The sequence below is a fragment of the Drosophila persimilis genome, unplaced genomic scaffold (assembly GCF_003286085.1).
Source record: "Drosophila persimilis strain 14011-0111.01,24,50 unplaced genomic scaffold, DperRS2 tig00000002-arrow-pilon, whole genome shotgun sequence".
Taxonomy (NCBI): Eukaryota; Metazoa; Arthropoda; class Insecta; order Diptera; family Drosophilidae; genus Drosophila; species Drosophila persimilis.
Window position 1 is genome coordinate 6,362,539 of NW_020825289.1, and position 17,070 is coordinate 6,379,608.

General features: G+C 47.8%; 2 protein-coding genes across 4 annotated transcripts; both read right to left on the reverse strand.

The window, feature by feature from the left end:
* Positions 1–100: 100 nt before the first annotated feature.
* Positions 101–14,211, reverse strand: LOC6591149. Of its 3 annotated transcripts, none has more exons than XM_026985165.1 (11): positions 13,663–14,211; positions 6,308–6,643; positions 5,986–6,241; positions 5,314–5,927; positions 4,970–5,246; positions 4,650–4,902; positions 4,410–4,579; positions 3,620–3,874; positions 3,298–3,453; positions 2,037–3,196; positions 101–1,966 (listed from the first exon to the last, which is right to left on the reverse strand). In XM_026985165.1, the coding sequence occupies exons 1-11, from the start codon at positions 13,876–13,878 to the stop codon at positions 1,193–1,195; spliced, it is 4,467 nt and encodes a 1,488-aa protein (XP_026840966.1). In that variant the 5' UTR covers positions 13,879–14,211; the 3' UTR covers positions 101–1,192. The 3 variants fall into 3 exon arrangements, with proteins under 3 accessions (XP_026840966.1, XP_026840965.1, XP_026840967.1); XM_026985164.1 differs by having other exon boundaries at positions 3,298–3,462; XM_026985166.1 differs by lacking the exon at positions 3,620–3,874.
* On the reverse strand, positions 8,801–9,575 carry LOC113565046. Its single transcript, XM_026985167.1, has one exon. It carries the CDS (start codon positions 9,519–9,521, stop codon positions 8,877–8,879), a length of 645 nt encoding a protein of 214 aa, XP_026840968.1. The 5' UTR covers positions 9,522–9,575; the 3' UTR covers positions 8,801–8,876.
* Positions 14,212–17,070: the final 2,859 nt, after the last annotated feature.

Genomic DNA, 17,070 nt, shown 5'->3' on the forward strand with positions numbered 1-17,070 from the left:
TTTTCCAGCTGGAATTTCTGGAAGCCATCATCTGCAAGCCAATCAAAATTAATTTTGTATGTTTCGAAGAATTGGTAATTTATTTAAGATAAAGTTGAACAATTTATGTAATTTGATAATCGTATATAGCTACATGATTTCGTGTTTATTTTGTATTTTTGTTTCTGTTTTCTTCTACACTCTTCTCCTATCGGTTTAAATTAATTAGTTATATTTAAAATCACAGCAGTCTTTCTTGAAAAAATAGATTTCATTTCTCAATGTTTTGGGGGATGTCTAATAATATATGTTATGACGCTTTTGGGGGCACGACGGCACACTCTCTAATCGTAGGATCGGTTAACAAACGAACAAACTTGAATTCTTTACTACAGAAGTTATACAAATTGTTTAAATTTTAAACGGAATCGAGAGCTTATCGCATAATGCATAACATTTAGAGGATAGAGAACTAACTACACATTTTGTAAAATATCCATATATACATACATATATATTGCATATGGATAAAGATGTACGTATCTTTGTTGAACTAAACGCTTTTTACGCTTACGAATTGCACAAGAATTGAACTTAAAATTAATGGATATACGCATATAGTATCTATATATCGCTAGATCTACGCATCTATATTACATTTATAGCTAGTACGAACATTTGTTGCTTTTGTATGAAAATTGTTGCTACTGGAATGCATTTTACTTGCTCTTGTCGTCGGTTTTTTTTAAGAACTTCTCGCCATTCCTATACTTGAAATACACATATCGTTCTAAAATATGTGCATAAATTCTATAATTTCTATAATGTTGTATGCGTTGAAGGGTGGGGAGGGGATATTCTCGAATATTTCACCAGGTTCTATCTAAGAATCAGGTTAAATAGCAATACAAAAAGTGTCTATTTGATATTCATTGATTTTGATTATGCTACTACATCTAGAAGATCTGAAATGGGATTCAAATTTGAATTTCATAATAAAAATGTAGCTAGAGACGTATGTATTTACATAATAGAATTATACTCGTCTGAATTGCTCAAGTCCTTCACACACATACTAGGATAAACATGCATATAGTTATAGATATATCGTACATATCGGCTTGAATCACAGCTAAGCAGAGTTTAGGCAAGGCGAGTAGTCATTTAGTAGGTAGCTAGGGAAGGGAAGAGACAGGGTACACCCATTAAGTGCTCAGCCGGCCACCTGTTGCATGGTGATGGTGCTGATCAGCTGCTGGCAGATCTTGCCGTACTCAAATTGGTCGCCTGAGATGCGACGCAGCTTGATGCCTTTGCCGGCTCCCTGATGGTCCCGGCTGCGTCCCTCGCACACCTGCAGTTCGATCTGCAGGCCGCCGGAGTACTCCAGGCTGAGATTGGTGGTGGGCTCGCTATAGCCGGAGGCGGAGGCCAGGGGTTGTCCTGAAGGCTCGCAGGCCGTATTCGAGCTGGAGGCATTCGAGGCGCTGCTGTAACGCGACTCGGCCCCGCTGTCTTCCGAACTGATACTGCCCTTGTGCAGAACAAATCCCTTGGGCGGCATGGTCGAGTCGATCGTCTGCTTCACCATCTCCAGGATGCGGGTGGAGTCCAGGTTGGAGCACTCGTGCGGCAGCGGCACCTCGTAGCACATCTCATCCGACATCCGTCGCGAGTCGCACATCGAGTCCGGTGTGAGGTGGCCACACTCGGTGTGGTCCCCCATCTCGGAATGTGAGTCTGACTTGAAGCCCGAACTGGCCGACGGCTCCTGGCAGGGCGACAGATTATTCGAGTCGTTGCTGAGGGAATCGTCAGAAAACCCCAGCGACTTGTCGCTCCCCCGCCGACACTGAGCCTCGGTCTGGGAGGTGGAACTAGTGGCCGTCACGTGGTTGCTGCTGGGTTCGCAGTCCAGGCTCGCCTTGCGTCCGATTCCACGCGTTATGGAGGGCATATCACTGTGGGTTTCTGCAATGATCAACCCCTGAAAGAAAGGTAAGGAGATTAATGCATTAATTCATCCATGAGACTTATGAAGAGGATCTTCAACGCACCTGCAGTGACATGACGGGCGTGTGTTGTTCCAAAGAGTCCTCGCTATCGCGACTATTATCCGATGAGAGGGCCACCAAGGTGATCTCGCTCCCCTGGACATCGGTTAGGCAGATCTGTGGCGTGATCCCGCCAGTGCAGCCGGCATAGGGCATTCCGGTCGTGATCGTGTGACACATCTGACCGTTGCCGTTCTCCTCCTGGATGATGCACAGATTGGGCGAGGCAGGGGGCGTGGGCACCACACGCACTGGCTGCGCCGGCGACAGATTCAACGGCTTCAGGTCATAGTAAACTGCCGTACTACAGGGTATAAACCAGTTGGGCGTGGCATAGTCCGACGGCTGCTCGCCGTGGACTCCGCCGCAGACATCCATGGACAGATCCAGCGGCTGATTGGCAGCTGCAGCAGCAGCCGCTCCTTCGCTTGCCGCCGATGTGCCGCGTGTAATGGAGCCACCGCCACTGCCGCTGCCTGTGGTCAGAACAGAGATACCCTTGGTGATCTGATGCATCGGCGAAGAGGGTCCCCCAGCACTGCACACAGGCGATAGAACCGCGGGCACACAGGGCAGGTAGGGATTTGGAGAGCAGCTGCCGCTGAAGCTGCTGTTGCTGTACACGGGCGACTGGCAGCCGCTGCTCGAGTTGGAATTGCTGGCCCCCAGGTTGATGCTGCTGAACTGTCCCACCAGTTGGTGCTGGTGCTGCGGCTGCAGGGGCAGTGTCATGGCCGTCGGGTACTGGGGATAGCCGCCCATCGGCTGCCCGAACATCTGTTTGGCGGAGGTTAGCGAGGCATTCACCACTGCGGCGTGGGGAAGGCTAATCGGGGATACGCTGAAGCTGTGCATGGGCTGGAACTGTTGCTGCTGCAGCTGCTGGTGGTGCAGGAGGTGGCTCTGGTCCAGATGACCGCCACTGACAGCCGCCCCGCTGGCATGGACATGGGCCGAGAGACCCAGCAGTGGCGCCAGATCGAGAGGCACCACATGCGATGAGATTATCTTGTTGGCGATTTCGTAGCTCACACGCTGCTCCTTGACCAGGCGATCCAGTGCCGGCAGCAGTGCCTTGATCGCATCCGGCGGAATGGCAATGTCATGGCCACGTCGCAGAGCCAGCTGGAGGCCCATTCCTGGCTTCCCATGTATGGGTGAACCTATGGGGAAACGAATTCGTCAGCATCTCAAATCTATGTGCAATCTGGACGGGGGGGAGCTCAAAGCTGGGGGCAAATTTTGTTCTCGTTCTCTTTCTTACCTGGCAGACTGATCGAATTTTCTAAAAGCGGCGGACTGGGTGCAACCAAAAAGTTTCTCTGTGCAATACCTTTTTGCAGGGATTGGCATTCCTGGAGCGGTCCCTGGAACTGGCTCTTCGATCCCTCTGAGGCCCGCCGCACCGGACTGTAGCGTCCTATTGTCGCTAAATGGCAAGCGCAGCAGCAATGGAATGGGATACAAGACAAGAAAAAAGGGAAACAAATCATGAGCCACACGAAATAACATCCAGACGTATTTTCACTGTATTCTTGGTTCGGTATCCTGGCCGGCAAAAACGGAAATGAAATCATAAGACTTACCACCCTCCTGCACGGTGGGCAGCTTCGAGTGGACAACGCGATGGATGCGACGATTATTGGCTGCAACCAGGGGCACAGAACCACCAGCCGATGCCACCAGCGGCAGGGAGTGCGGCGGGGACACGCCCTTGGCCATGGCCAGGCCGACTCCGTAGGTGCCATTCGGCGGGGACTGACTGAGAGATTTGAGTGTGGGCGGTAGATAGTCGCGATTCATGCGAGACTCGACCTCGCGTATTAGCTCGGGATGAATCACTATCAATTGATCGGCGTGTGGGGTTTTTGTTTTTTTTTTTTGGGGTGGTGGGGGATCAGTCAAGCAGCGACAGCAGGAGCAGCAGCAGCGAAGGCAGCAGTGTGTTGTTGTGCAGTGCAGTAGCAGGCGACACAAAATTCAAATCAAATGCAACGAAACCAAAAATAGTTCACATAAAACGAAAGGTTGAAAGGAAAAAAAATATTGAACCATAAAATTAATAAATTATAATAATGGCATTAATAAAATATACGAAATAAGATAAAATTAAGCAAATCTTATTGGGCCATGCAGCTACCTCTTTGAAGCTTATTTGTAGTTTTTAATGGAGCTTCTGGTCAGGCTATACATATTAATTGAGTACTTGAAGAAGAATCGCAATGCTTCCACTACAAAAGCTCTTATAATACATTCGTTAGGAAGCCTCTCAGTTTATGATTAAAGTTCCATCGTACGCCTGCATTTAAAGCTTCTCAAACTCTTAGTTTCTATTCAAATCTGTTCTCCTATGTCTACGCAACGCCTTCTACGCACCTGGCGGCCGCTCGGTCACCGTAAGCAGACCCGTTCGTCGTTGTCGCATGTTTGAGGCGGATGCTGGGGCCTGGGAGGAACCTGGCCCCGTACCGGGTCCATGCGTCACAGAGAGATCATCAGTGCAGCCCACGGTATGGCGCTTGACACCGCCACGCTTCTGCATATAGCTGTGTGTGGGATAACAGACAACTCGTAATTAGATATCATAAATCAGGGAAAGAGGTGGCCGCAACGCACCTTTGGAGCTCCTCGTTGCAGTCACCCGTGTTGCCCTCTGGGCAGCAGTGCATTTGAGCCATTTGAGCCGCTGCTTGCTCGTTGAGCGGCGACAGCTCCTGAGGGATACCGGGATCTGGCCCACAGTTGGGATTGATATAGTAGCCGGCCGTGTCCATTTGCTGGCCCTGGGCTGGACCACCAACAGTGCCACTGGCAGGGTAGTAGATGTGCAGATTGGCCCCGCCATCCGAGGCGCGACGTCCAAAGGAACCTACAAAGATGGAGCCCGCGGGGTGTCAAGGTGGTGAGGACATTCAAAGCAAAGTGGGAGGACTTACTGGCACCCATTACAACGGGTGGCTTCAAAAGATGCTGATCCTTGATAGTAAGGTTGTGCAGCGGCTGGTTCTGCAGCATGGGCAGATTCATGGGATAATAGGGCACGGCCTGAGCGGGATCATTGCATTGCGGAGGGCACTTAAAGTCGATGGGCGGCACGTGTGGATTGGCCAGGGCCTGCTCGTGGGCCACATCGCCTGGACCCACGGTATGGCGTCGTGTGTTGGCCCCGTTCACGACTGTGTTGGCACACAAATGATGCTGGTTTACAGGAGGCTGCAGGATATAGTAAATCGTGAATTAGTAAACCAATAGAACGCCTTTGGACCATTGATAAACCCACCTCATTGGACCGCGCCAAGCATTCGAGTTCAAAGTCGCCGAACTTCTCCAGATCCACGGCCACATCGGTCCAGCCAAAGCCCAGAGCCGAGCTGGAGGAGGCGTTCGCACTGCTCAGCGGACTGAGGCGCTCGAGGGATTCCTGCTTGATAGGCTCGGCCGACCGGTCCACCACGCCTGTCGTAATGCTCGTCTTGCGGGACCTCGAATAGGCGAGGCTGGCGTGGTGCTGCAGTCTTTGGTTTTCGCGTCGCTTCTGCTGCAGCCTGTCCTGCAGCAGATTGTATATGGCATAGATGTTGTCGAAGCGCTGCTCGTGCACCGACTGGGCGATCATGTCCGCGGTCAGGCCGGGCAGTTGCAGCATGTGCGTCATAACCACCGAGTCCAGCTGCGGCGGCGAGGAGTCGACCACGCTGCTCAGCGACGAGCTCGATGCGGAGTTGGACATGGAGCCTCCGGCAAAGGGAAGCGCTGTGCCCTCGCAGCCTTCACGTTCCTCCTCATGCAGCTCGGACTGCCACTCGCTGAGCCACCGGTGCTTGATGATCTGCCTGATGGTGTAGCGCCGGTCCGGCTCAACCACCAGCATGTTGCGGATGAGGTGCTCGCATTCTGCAAAGGACAACAGAGGGTCAGCTATGGCCATATGTTTCTGGGTCTGCTATCTCACCCTGGGACATGAAGAAGGGTATGCGGAACTTTCCCAGCACCACCCGACTCTTGAGCTCCAGAATGGTCTTCCCATCGAAGGGCAGGGCCCCGCAGACCAGGGCGTACAGAACAACGCCCAGACTCCAGATGTCCGACTTGGGTCCGTCGTACTCGAGCCCCTGGAACACCTCGGGGGCGGCATAGGGCGGGGATCCGCACCAGGTTCGCAGTGTGGCCCCCTCCTCGTAGTGATTGCTGAAGCCAAAGTCCGCGAGCTGCAACGGCACGGAATGAGTAAACCAATCAAGGGTAGGACAAGAACCTGGGAATTATCTACTCACCTTGATGTTCATGTCCTTGTCGAGCAGCACATTCTCGGCCTTGAGATCGCGATGCACCACCCCGCGGAGATGGCAATAGTGGACCGCCGAGATGAGCTGCGTGAAGACGCGAGCCGCCTCCGGCTCCTTCATCCGTCCATTGGCCACAAGATGGTCAAAGATCTCCCCATTGGGCGCATACTCAGTCACCAGGTAGATCATCGACTGCGACTCCATCACCTCGTACAGACGCGTGATGTGCGGATGCCGCAGGGACTTCAGTATGGAGATCTCCCGGAACGTCTTGCTCAGATACTCCTCGTTGAGGCATGTCTTGTCAATGATCTTTATGGCCACCTGCAAGGAAACACCAGAGGACAAACATGAGAACAATCCAAAAAGACAATTGTTCCGTTGTGCCTTTATTCCTTCGATCTTTGTTGAATGTTTGCTGTGTTTTGTTTGTGTTTGTTTGTCGTTCGACTCGTGCAAGCGAAGGTGAACGAACGTTGTCGGCGAGCACAGAAGAGAGCCGCAAAGAGAGCGCACGCACTGCAGAGAGGCAGCAGCATCGAAATCTAAGATGTGTGGGTTGCCAGCCGAAAATTACGAAAGGGAGGTGGAACAAAAACGCTGCTCGCTCGAATGATGAACAGTGGGAATGCTGCCATTGTTGGTGGATCAAATCCACAAGGAGATCTAACTTCTTAAATAAGATTTAACCATTTTCACTTGCATATTTCTAAGCTTCTAAGCCTCTACAAAATATGTTTGTTGATTAAAAGCACATTCAAGGCCTTTAGAAACACCCCCAAAAACAGCTTACATCGTTGGGTTTACCCAATGTTTAATAAAATAAACACCTTAGGGCACTTGTCTTAGCTCCAATATTCATGAAGAATTATGGCAAAACTGCTTGCCATTGTCCCACTGTGCGTCGTCCAACTGTGGCCAGGGGCTTGGCGGGGGCTGTTCGGGTTCAGGTGGTTAGGCGGCCGCACAGTCTGCGGCAACAGCAGAGCACCCCATACATGGTGCGCGTGTTCGGGGACCGGTACGTCTGTGCGTGCGTGTGTGTGTGTGTTTTGGTGCTGCCGCAGCAGAGTGGGAGGCAGAGAGGCAGAGCACAGCAACGGCCGACCAGACAAAACATTCTTTGCTCACGACTGACGCCGCCGCCGCCGCTGTTGCTGTTTATTTGCTTTTGTGTATTCGCAAAACATTTCAAAAATTTAACACAATGTTAAATAATTAACAACAAAAGTGAGCGCAGGCTCTCTCAATACTTCCGAGTCTTGTGCTCTTGATCTTCAAGCAAATCCGCCAGAGAGGTCCCTGGCCAAGGCATCACCTCATCTCAATAAACCTTGCTTTGGCTCTCTCTCTCTCTCTCTCTCTCTTGTTATCTTCTTCTTTGTCACGCTCTTCGGCTCAATGACAATGGCAGAATCGGCAGCAGGCAAGGCAGCAGCATCATCATCATCATGAGGCACCGGTTTTTGTTTCTTCTCAACTTTAAAACAAATTCGTTTTTTGGATTCCGTTTCCTCTCCGCAGTTTGTATTTTTTTTAATATATTTTCTGCTTCATGCCGAGCCGTTCAATGCCGAACACTTTCAATCGAATTCCAAGCAATACATCAAATTGAATCAAAATTTATAGACAATTTCGCTCGTTCTAAAGTTTTTCGACTTTGAACTTGAGACAAGTGCAGGAAACTGCATTGATAGGTTCGTTGCTCATTTAATAATTGAAAATTCTTTTGTGCAACGCGTCGTATGCGTACTGCAAAGGGCAGCAACAGAGCAGAGCCAGTGGTGGGGGGCAGAGCGAGATGTGTTTGACACCTTACATAATTGCATGAAAAACAGACCAAAAAAAAAACAAACTGATACGAAACTGATTTAACGCCCTCCACAAATATTCCAGTGCCACGTGAGCAGCGCCTCAAGTTGAACTTCAGTTCCTAGTGGGGTGGGGTGGGGTGGGGGCATGGGCGAAGAGAAATGCCACATTGCCACGTGCCGTTTGACCTTTCGTTTCGTCGCAGGCAAACGCGATGAACCTTAAGCCTTCGCTCGCAAATGAGACATTTCGAAATAATCGCAGCTACAACAACCACACGACAACGACAACGACATACCCAATGTCGCCTCCATTTCGGAATCCTTCAGCTGAAGGCAAAATATCGCCTCAAAAGGTTCTTTGGTTCTATTGATTTCAAGGAAAAGCCAATGCAAGCCCAGCCAAGGTCTGAAACGTTGATTACGACCGTCGACGTCGACCGACACTAAAAGGAATAAAGGCCACGAATTGTTCGCCAAATCCTGACTTCCACAGAATTAGCTTGCTAAATATTTAACTCGAAATCCGAAACAATAACTAAGAAAGCTTACAGTATGCTCCTGCATATTCGATTCCTCACAATCCAAATAAGTAATTTCTCTATAATTGCATTTCCGAATGCAAGTTTATCGAGGTTCACGCATGTGCGTATTCCTTTGAATGCTTTTATCAATCTTGGGCATTTATTAATCATAATTTGTGTAAAACATTCTTTCTCGCGATAAATCGGGAGATCGGGGACTGCCTATAGGCTGCCCCTCCATATGAACTTGTTCTCCCGCTCCAACTGCTGGTACTCCTCTCGCAGAGTCTGCAGTTCCTTCGAGTTCTTCGCACTCAAACGCTCCAGCTGGCCGTTCAGGCCGATGATTCGCTCTCTCAGGGCGTTGACCGTGAACATGCTGAGTCGCTCCGGCCGGAAGACGTCCTCCTTCATGGCGGTCACGAAGTGCCACATGTCCTGCAGCTCGTTGCGCTTGGCGGAGCGGTAGACCTGCATTTTCTCGTCCAGCTCGAACTGCAGGCGCTCAATCTCGTTGATCAGGCTGGCTAGGGCTGTGGTGGATGAGCTGCCTGGCCTCTGGGCACCATTGCCTTCGGAACTGGGCTCGTCGTCTGGGCTATCCTGGAAATGGCTGGCATTCAGCCTGACTTGATGGCACTCGAGGTACTTTTGCTGCGCCTTGAGGCGCGTCAGTTCACACATAATCGCCGTGGGGGTCGCCTTCGGGGTCCTGGCTGGGGCTGGGGCTGGGGCTGGGGCCGAGGCTATGGCTTTGGTTTGAGTTCTCCTTCGGAGGGGCTTCTCGGGAGGCTTCGCCTTGGGTGTGGGTGGCTTTCCATTGGGCTGCTCGTCCATTGTGAAAAGTGCATTGGCATTGTCCATCATGGGGCTTCGCTGGCATGTGACTGCCACAAAATGTTGCACAACGTTTGGGCGGGTCCTTGCAACTTCTGCAGTCTAGCGCTTATTGTTGCTGTTTACACGCGGTAATCAAACGTGTTGCCAGCGCACCCGCCACCCGCCACACCACACCCCACCCCTTTCCCACAAAGGCTCTGACTCAATCTCCCCTGTTGTACGCCCCTGCCCCCCCACTCCACGTGTTTAATCGATATGCGACCTCCTTTTCGCACTACCTATCTATTCTTCAGGCTGCTGCAATTGTTACTCTCTCACTCGCTCACCGCTCCCGCTCCTCCGCCTCTTCTCTGCTGCTCCCCTGCTCCAGAGGTCAATAGACTTTATGTGCCTTTGGTGTGATTTTAAAATTTTCCAATGGCACAATGGAAATGGAAAAATCGATTATTATATTCACAGTTTACCCCCCGCCATGGCCTACTTAATTGCAAATGAAAATGGGTTAAGGGGCGGGGCGTTTGAGCTATCAGAAAACAGTTTTTTGATTGGAATAGGGACCTTACAGATGGTAAAATCCATCAATTGAATGCCATTGGAAGTCAGAAGCTGCGAACTTATCAGTTGAAATCCAAAAGGAAATGAATCGTTTCTATGGGATATCCCTTTTCTATCCGATATCCGATAAATATGTACATTCTTTGGCAGTTAAACAGAGGAATAATATAAACAGAAAATAGGATTAATTATGTGCATCATAATGAAATTATTCAAGGTTGTGCGCAATCGCAACGCGCTCTCTTTTCGGGTCTTATTTTGCTCAGAACAACAACAACAAACTTCGCTTCGTAAAATAAGACCCGAAAAGAGAGTTTGTGGACCACCTAGCATAATCTTCTCTGGCAAAGGGTCTCTCAGACGAAAGAACAGGCCTACAGGCTGCTGCAGAGAGGAAGTGAAGGGCAAACAGTCTGATCATCGGAGACAAGCAGCTTAAGAGAGAGTGAGTAAACACACGTGACTGATTCGCCGATTGCTCTTTGGTGGGGGCTTCTTTTATGTTTTTGTTGCTGCTGCCTCTGGCTATTCTTCTGGCGACAAAACAAATGCGAAAAGAAGAAGCAGTTGATAACATTTTCGGCTATCATAATGCCAGTGTGTGTTTTTGAAAACAGCAACAAAACGCAGTCATAAATGGGGGCAAGACAGAGTGGGTAAGAGAGAGAGAGAGAGAGCGAGCGACATTGGCGGCCTTAGATTTAGTGCGCATGATTTTTGGGTTTTGTAAATACTGAACAACAAAAATCAAGCATAGAAAAACAACCACAGACAGAGACAGACAGGCTAAAAGCGAATAGCAAAAAGCCGCGAAAGAGTTAATGAAAAGGTAAATAAAGATTGTTAAACGATTGCCCTCTCTCTCTCTCTCTCTGTCTCTGTCTGACGCGTGTTAGATGTTCAAACATGTTTTTTCGGTCTGCTGGCCAAAGAGTCAACGCTCAGCGGATCAGACGACAGACGACTACGACGGCAGCAGCTTAAATATTAAATATTTACCCATAGCGAAAGATCAATCAGCAGCCCAAAAAGAGAGGAGGGAGAGAGTGCGCTGCATGACAGCTCTCCTAATTGCAGCAATTGGGGCATTCAAACCGGTGCCAAGGCAGCCGCCGATTCCGACCGATAATTCAATTAAATTAAACTAATGCCCAATTAAATAACAATCAAATTTAATCAGAAACGACACGTGAAAGCGATTAAAGACGAGGGAAAATTCTCCTGGGCTCTCAAAACAAAGGGTAGCTTGTAGATCCCTTCCTTTGCGTATTCAGGATGCCTAATGATGAAATCATTTAGGGCTCGCGCACACTGTTGCTGAAAGCGGAGCTGAAAGCGGAGCTGAAAGCTTATTTTTCAGCTCTGAAAAAACAAACACACTGCACCGGTGCAAGTGCGCACATTGCAGACTGAGCTGAGCTGAAAGCTGAAAAAGCTCGCTCAAATCAGCTCAGCTTAGTTTGATCGATCAAGCATGTTTGTTTTTTCAGCAAGCTGATTGCTGATTTTGTTCAAGTGTATTGGTTCATAAGTGATCGAAAATGGGCTGCAAAACATTTTTAAGCGAAATTACGGTTAACCCATCGCTGGGGAATAAGCGGGACTATTAAAAATATTTGAATAATAGTTTTATTTCTATAATTTCTATGAAGGCGATAAATTGGGCAAAAAGTTTTAATATTTACCATTACCAATGTAATGTAAAAATGTAATAATTCGTAAAAAAAAAGTAATACGAATACAAACTCAGCGGAAATGTGGTTAAAATACAAAAGAAAGAAGAAAACTTCCGTCTGGCTACTGTACGTGCTGTGAAGTAATAATTCATTAACAATATAATAATAATAATTATAATGATATCTATTGATGCCACTTAAGGAGATAGACAAAGGGAGGCAGTGGTTTTCAGCTTTCAGCAATCAGATCAGCCGACAATGTACGCACCTGCAAGCTGATTCTGCCTGAGAAAAGCTCTCAGATCAGCTGAGCTTTCAGCTTTGATTTCAGCTCCGCTTTCAGCTCCGCTTTCAGCAACAGTGTGCGCGAGCCCTTAAACTAGTTATCGAACGCTTTGTGGTTCTTTCGGATTACTTGAGTGTACATAGTACGTACATAAACACATATGTGCATGTCGATGCATGTGCTGGTTTGATCTTTTGTCATTTTTCATTGATTGTAGTAAATTATTGGCAAATACGCTTAAGGCAGATAAGCCGTGCATACACATGTATAAATAATACATAACAAGCACTGGCCCACTGATTGGTAATGCAAAAAATAAGATAAGTGAACCGTGTACCGTGGACCGTGGACCTTGAAGCTGTCGAACAGCTGTTTTCGAATCGAAAGAAAGTTCTTCGGAAGTGGTAATTGTTTGGCTGTCGACGACATATCCAGCGATAATTGTTAAGATCGATACGGATAGGCACGTGTTCGGTGCAGACTCCACAACGTTGGCAATTATGCAAAACGAAATCAATTTCGTTTGTTTGTCTTTTAAATTTTCATTCGCACCCCTCGCACCCATCATCTGGTGGTCTTTCTGCCGCCCTCGCTCTGTACAGTGTCGCGTTTATTGATCCAAGAGTTTCGCAGTGTTGATACCCTGTGTTGCTGTATGAGAGAGCGAGCAAGATGGATTATTTGCCTGCTTCAGTATTGGAAAAAGGTATCTAAAAGGTGGCATTCCTTTGTGGATTGTGTGTGTGTGTGTGTGTGTCTGTTTCGGTTGACAGTCCCAATTATCAGGCGTCACAGCTGTTGCTGTTAGCACCCACCACATGGACAGGTGACTCAACATGGTTAACAAACAGACTGGAAGCGGACTTCTGCTTTAGAACTGAATTTCGGAAGGGATCATTCGGGGGAATCATCAGCTTCGATTAAGTTTATGGCAGGAAATTCTCAAAAAAAAAGAAGATTAATATAAAAGCAGATGACAAATCGCAAAAAGAAAACAAAGGGAACAAACGACGAAATTCAATTACTTCCTGAAGAGACAGAACAGAGTTATTTGAGATGGGGAGCTTGGGGGAGGAGCGTCCCCCAAAATAAAGTTAAAGCAAAGGCAAAAAGCAAAATCGACGGAAGGAGAAAAGCGCCTTACAAATGCGATTCCAATTAGCATCTGTCGATGCTGCTACCTCCACCCATACCCCATACCCCACACCCCACACCCCACACTCCAGACCAATACCGCCAGCCCAACGCCCCCTGAGCAGAACCCAGCGACATTGTCAATTGAAAGCAAACAACAACCCAAACAATCGAAAAAGCAACCGAAAGCCGAAACGAAACTCCCGATTGTCAATAAGTTGTGTAAATAATTGCTCTACACATATTCACGCGGCAATAAACAATATAATCAAAGAGTAATCACCAAAATCAATTTCATTCAGCAGAATACGCAATCAGAAATCATCCACAGAAGCTCGGAAACTGTGGACTAGGGATGGAATGAAGTGAAAATCATCGATAACTGAAGTTATTCGATAATTAATCAGAGGCAGTGATGATGCTGATCTAGATCGATACCATAATCGACCTATAATCGATGGGAATTAAGGGAAAATCTTAATCGGAAGTCTTAAACGTATTCCAGATTCGCACTCACCTTTGTCTTGGTCACAATGTTTGTGGCCAGCTTCACGACAGCGAAGTTTCCCTTTCCGATGGTCTTCTCCAGCTCATAGTAGCCGACGCGCAGCAGCTTGTCCACGGATATCTTGCTGGTCGATGGCACTTTGTAGTTTTGTGGCGTGGACACTGGTACTGGTACTGGTGCTGCTGCTGCGACTGGTGGGGCTGCTTGTGTCGGTGTGGAGGCCATCGCTAAGACTGGCTGACTTTCTCTCTCTCTGTGTTGTGTTGTGGCGCGGTGCTCGGATTTGGTGGGGATCAGCGGATTAGCGGCACTCGATCCCGCTTCCGTAATTGGCTGTCGTGTCGTCCACGCAGGAAATTCACTTAAACTGCATTTTCTTTTGTAGTCGCTTTGGACATGGAGTCGGTGCTGTCACATTCAATGCCTGCTGGCGGCGCTCTCACACAGATACACATAAGCACACACACACAAAATACGGACGCGGGTCGGGGGAGAGAGCAGCAGCGCCGCCAGCAACAACAAGAACAGAGACACTAAATTCTCTCTTTTCTTTTTGGCTTCCGCACAATCTAATTGCTGCTGCTGCTGCTGCTGCGTCTGCTCCAACGGATGCTCACCAGTGGGCAGTGGGCCATGCCCCTCCAGTGTGGGCGGGGGGCACGTGTTGCAGGTACACACTTTTTTCTTATTTGTTGATATTTAATTGAATTTGTTTATCCAATTATTTTTTGTATCCTCTTTGCTTTAATGTTTTTTTTTTATAATTGAATTTTATTGCACTTTATTTTTCGCACAAAATTGCTTTTCACATTTCGTTGCACTTTATCGCCTTCGGTCAGGAGAGGGAAAGGGGGGGGGAAAGAGAAAACATAATTTCAATTAAGAGGTAATACACATTTCTACGCCTAACCTTGGTATATGTATGTTTTTCTTTTATCAGCTAAAACTGTATGTGTGTGTGTGTGTGTTTGTGTGCGTGCTTGGAGTAAGGCAAACACCAAAGATAGTAAAATGAAAACAAGTACGATCGCTACAGCTGTGCTATCAGCTATCAGATGCCCTCTCAACAGATTTGGAGAACTAAATGATTAGAAAACGTTCTATTTAGAGTTTACCCTCTCAAAAAGATCGGGGGATGATGGCAGCGTTTCTTTATGAACTCTCTTATACGAAATATACCCTCCGCCTCTACGTTTACAGGGTATAAACAGAGCACGAGCGCACCGTTATCTGTCCCTACAGAAATCTCAAAGAAAACAAAAGTCAATCCCATGAAGTTTTCTTCTTCTGCCACTACGCTCCCAGCAGCGATTACTTTTGGCGAGCAGTGTAAAAACCAACTACAGAGGTAGAAGAGGAGGGAAAAGCAGAAACCAGTGTCTATGGCTGGTTTTTCTGTAAGCCGATCGCCAGGCGAAGAAGAGTCTTGGCGAGAGGGAGAGCGAGAGCACGCTTAATGGGTTAATGTACAACATCAAGGTCGTACGGGGACCAGACTCATGCATATACTACATACATACCACATAATCGCAAAGGAGGGAGAGAAAAACCGACAGAAGTACTCAAAAATACTTATTAAAATCAATTTAGAGCAAAAAGCCAGTGAGAAAGAGGAAGACAGCCACCGTGATCAAACATTAACCAAACACACAAACGCAAACACACTTACACACGCACGAACGCCAGACACAAGCACTCAAACACTCTTAATAGGCATAAACAAATGCCGTTGCTTCTTCTTATTCTCATATTTTGTGGGTGCGAAAAGAGCAACGGCAGCTGGACAACAATGCATATATCGCATCTCATCATTCATCTCACTCCTGCACAGACACACACCCACAGATCACACCCAATTGGCACTTTTTGTTGGCTTCTTCTAGCAGAAAGTTTTGGGTGCTGCTCTTCTTGTTTATTAGAATAAATCACTTGTTAAAAGATGAAAGGCACTAAACAGTTCTAGCAATGATAAGCTCAAGAGATAGGAGTGCAAATTACCGAACGGATGCGGCCACACATTAACCGTAACCCGTAACTGTAGCAGTCAAAAGTCAAAGCTGAATGAACTTCCAAAATGGAAGCGAAACTGGAGCTAAAGCTGGGGCATCCATTCCAGCCATCTCTTCTCTTCCAACGCACACGCGGCACAGAGAGACTTTCTGACCGAAAGCCAGCGAGAGAGAGAGAAGGAAAAAGAGAGCGACGGCACACTTTGAGAGTTGCTTCTGGTGGGCTGGTAAAAGACGTCACCGGGTTAAAGGTGCGAGTGGAAAGAGGCCTCTCAAGTGGGTCGTGGGATAGGACAATGCACTGGAGTTTACCTAATAATCTGTCCCGCATTGTAGTGTATTCTGCGTATCTATAAATTCGTGAGCTGATAACTCGCCGCTCGTGGACGGCCTGCCCTCATCTACCAACAACAAAAAGCGAAAATAATTTTAAAAAGCGACAAGTAAAATACATAAATGAGCCAGCAAGCAGAGAGAGAAGGAAGAACGCACGACAAACAACAAAAAATGCTAGAGAACAGAGGCTTGGATCAAGATGTATTGAAATGGGGTGGTGCATTCCCAGAGAGCTCTCGCAAGTTGCCTATTTGTTTTCAGTGTCATTACATAGGAGCGAGAGTGAGAGATCGAAAAGCACCTTATGCAAATACACCTTGGCTTGAACTTACACAGCAGCCCAGCGCCAGACAGACAGCAACGTAAGAGTGGGGGGCGCCAACGACAGAGAAAAGCAAACCAAGCGAGAGGCAGGCAGCCCCATCGATTGCCAAAAGCTAGACAGAGACAGAGGATGAAACTCGGTAGTTTCTTTGTGTGTACGAGTGTTTTAGCGGGGGCGCAGCAACAGTTTTATAGGGCAGGGACGTGACAGGTAGGGTAGCCCAGTGCACGGTGCTGAGTGAGAGGGGGTCAAGAAGTCAAGGAAATATGCCAGAAAACAACAGCAAAAATTACAATATGAAAAGGAATGATGACAATTACACACCAATACGAGGGCACACACGCGCGCAGTGGATGGGGCGAAAACGAAGCGAAAACTTGTCGAGGTCGAGCATATTCACACACAGACACAGTGAAGCAACCATCGCATGAATACATATGTACACGCAAACACACAAGAACTCATGGGGCCAAAAAAAAGCACCTGCAATTGATAATGGGGCGATATGGTAAAAGCCAAGCAACTAAAGCGCAAGGTGTCCAATTAGAGCATTCAACATATCAATTGGCTTGTTTTACATTTCTTCTGGAGGTGGAGTTGCCATGACGTTAACACAACAGAGCGTACACTCCCATACACACACACACATACACACAGAAGTCCCACTGTAGCATCGGAAAACGTCACTACTTCCAAAGTGGAGAAAATCGTACGCGCAGCTTTAGATTTTCATGACGCAGGTAAAAC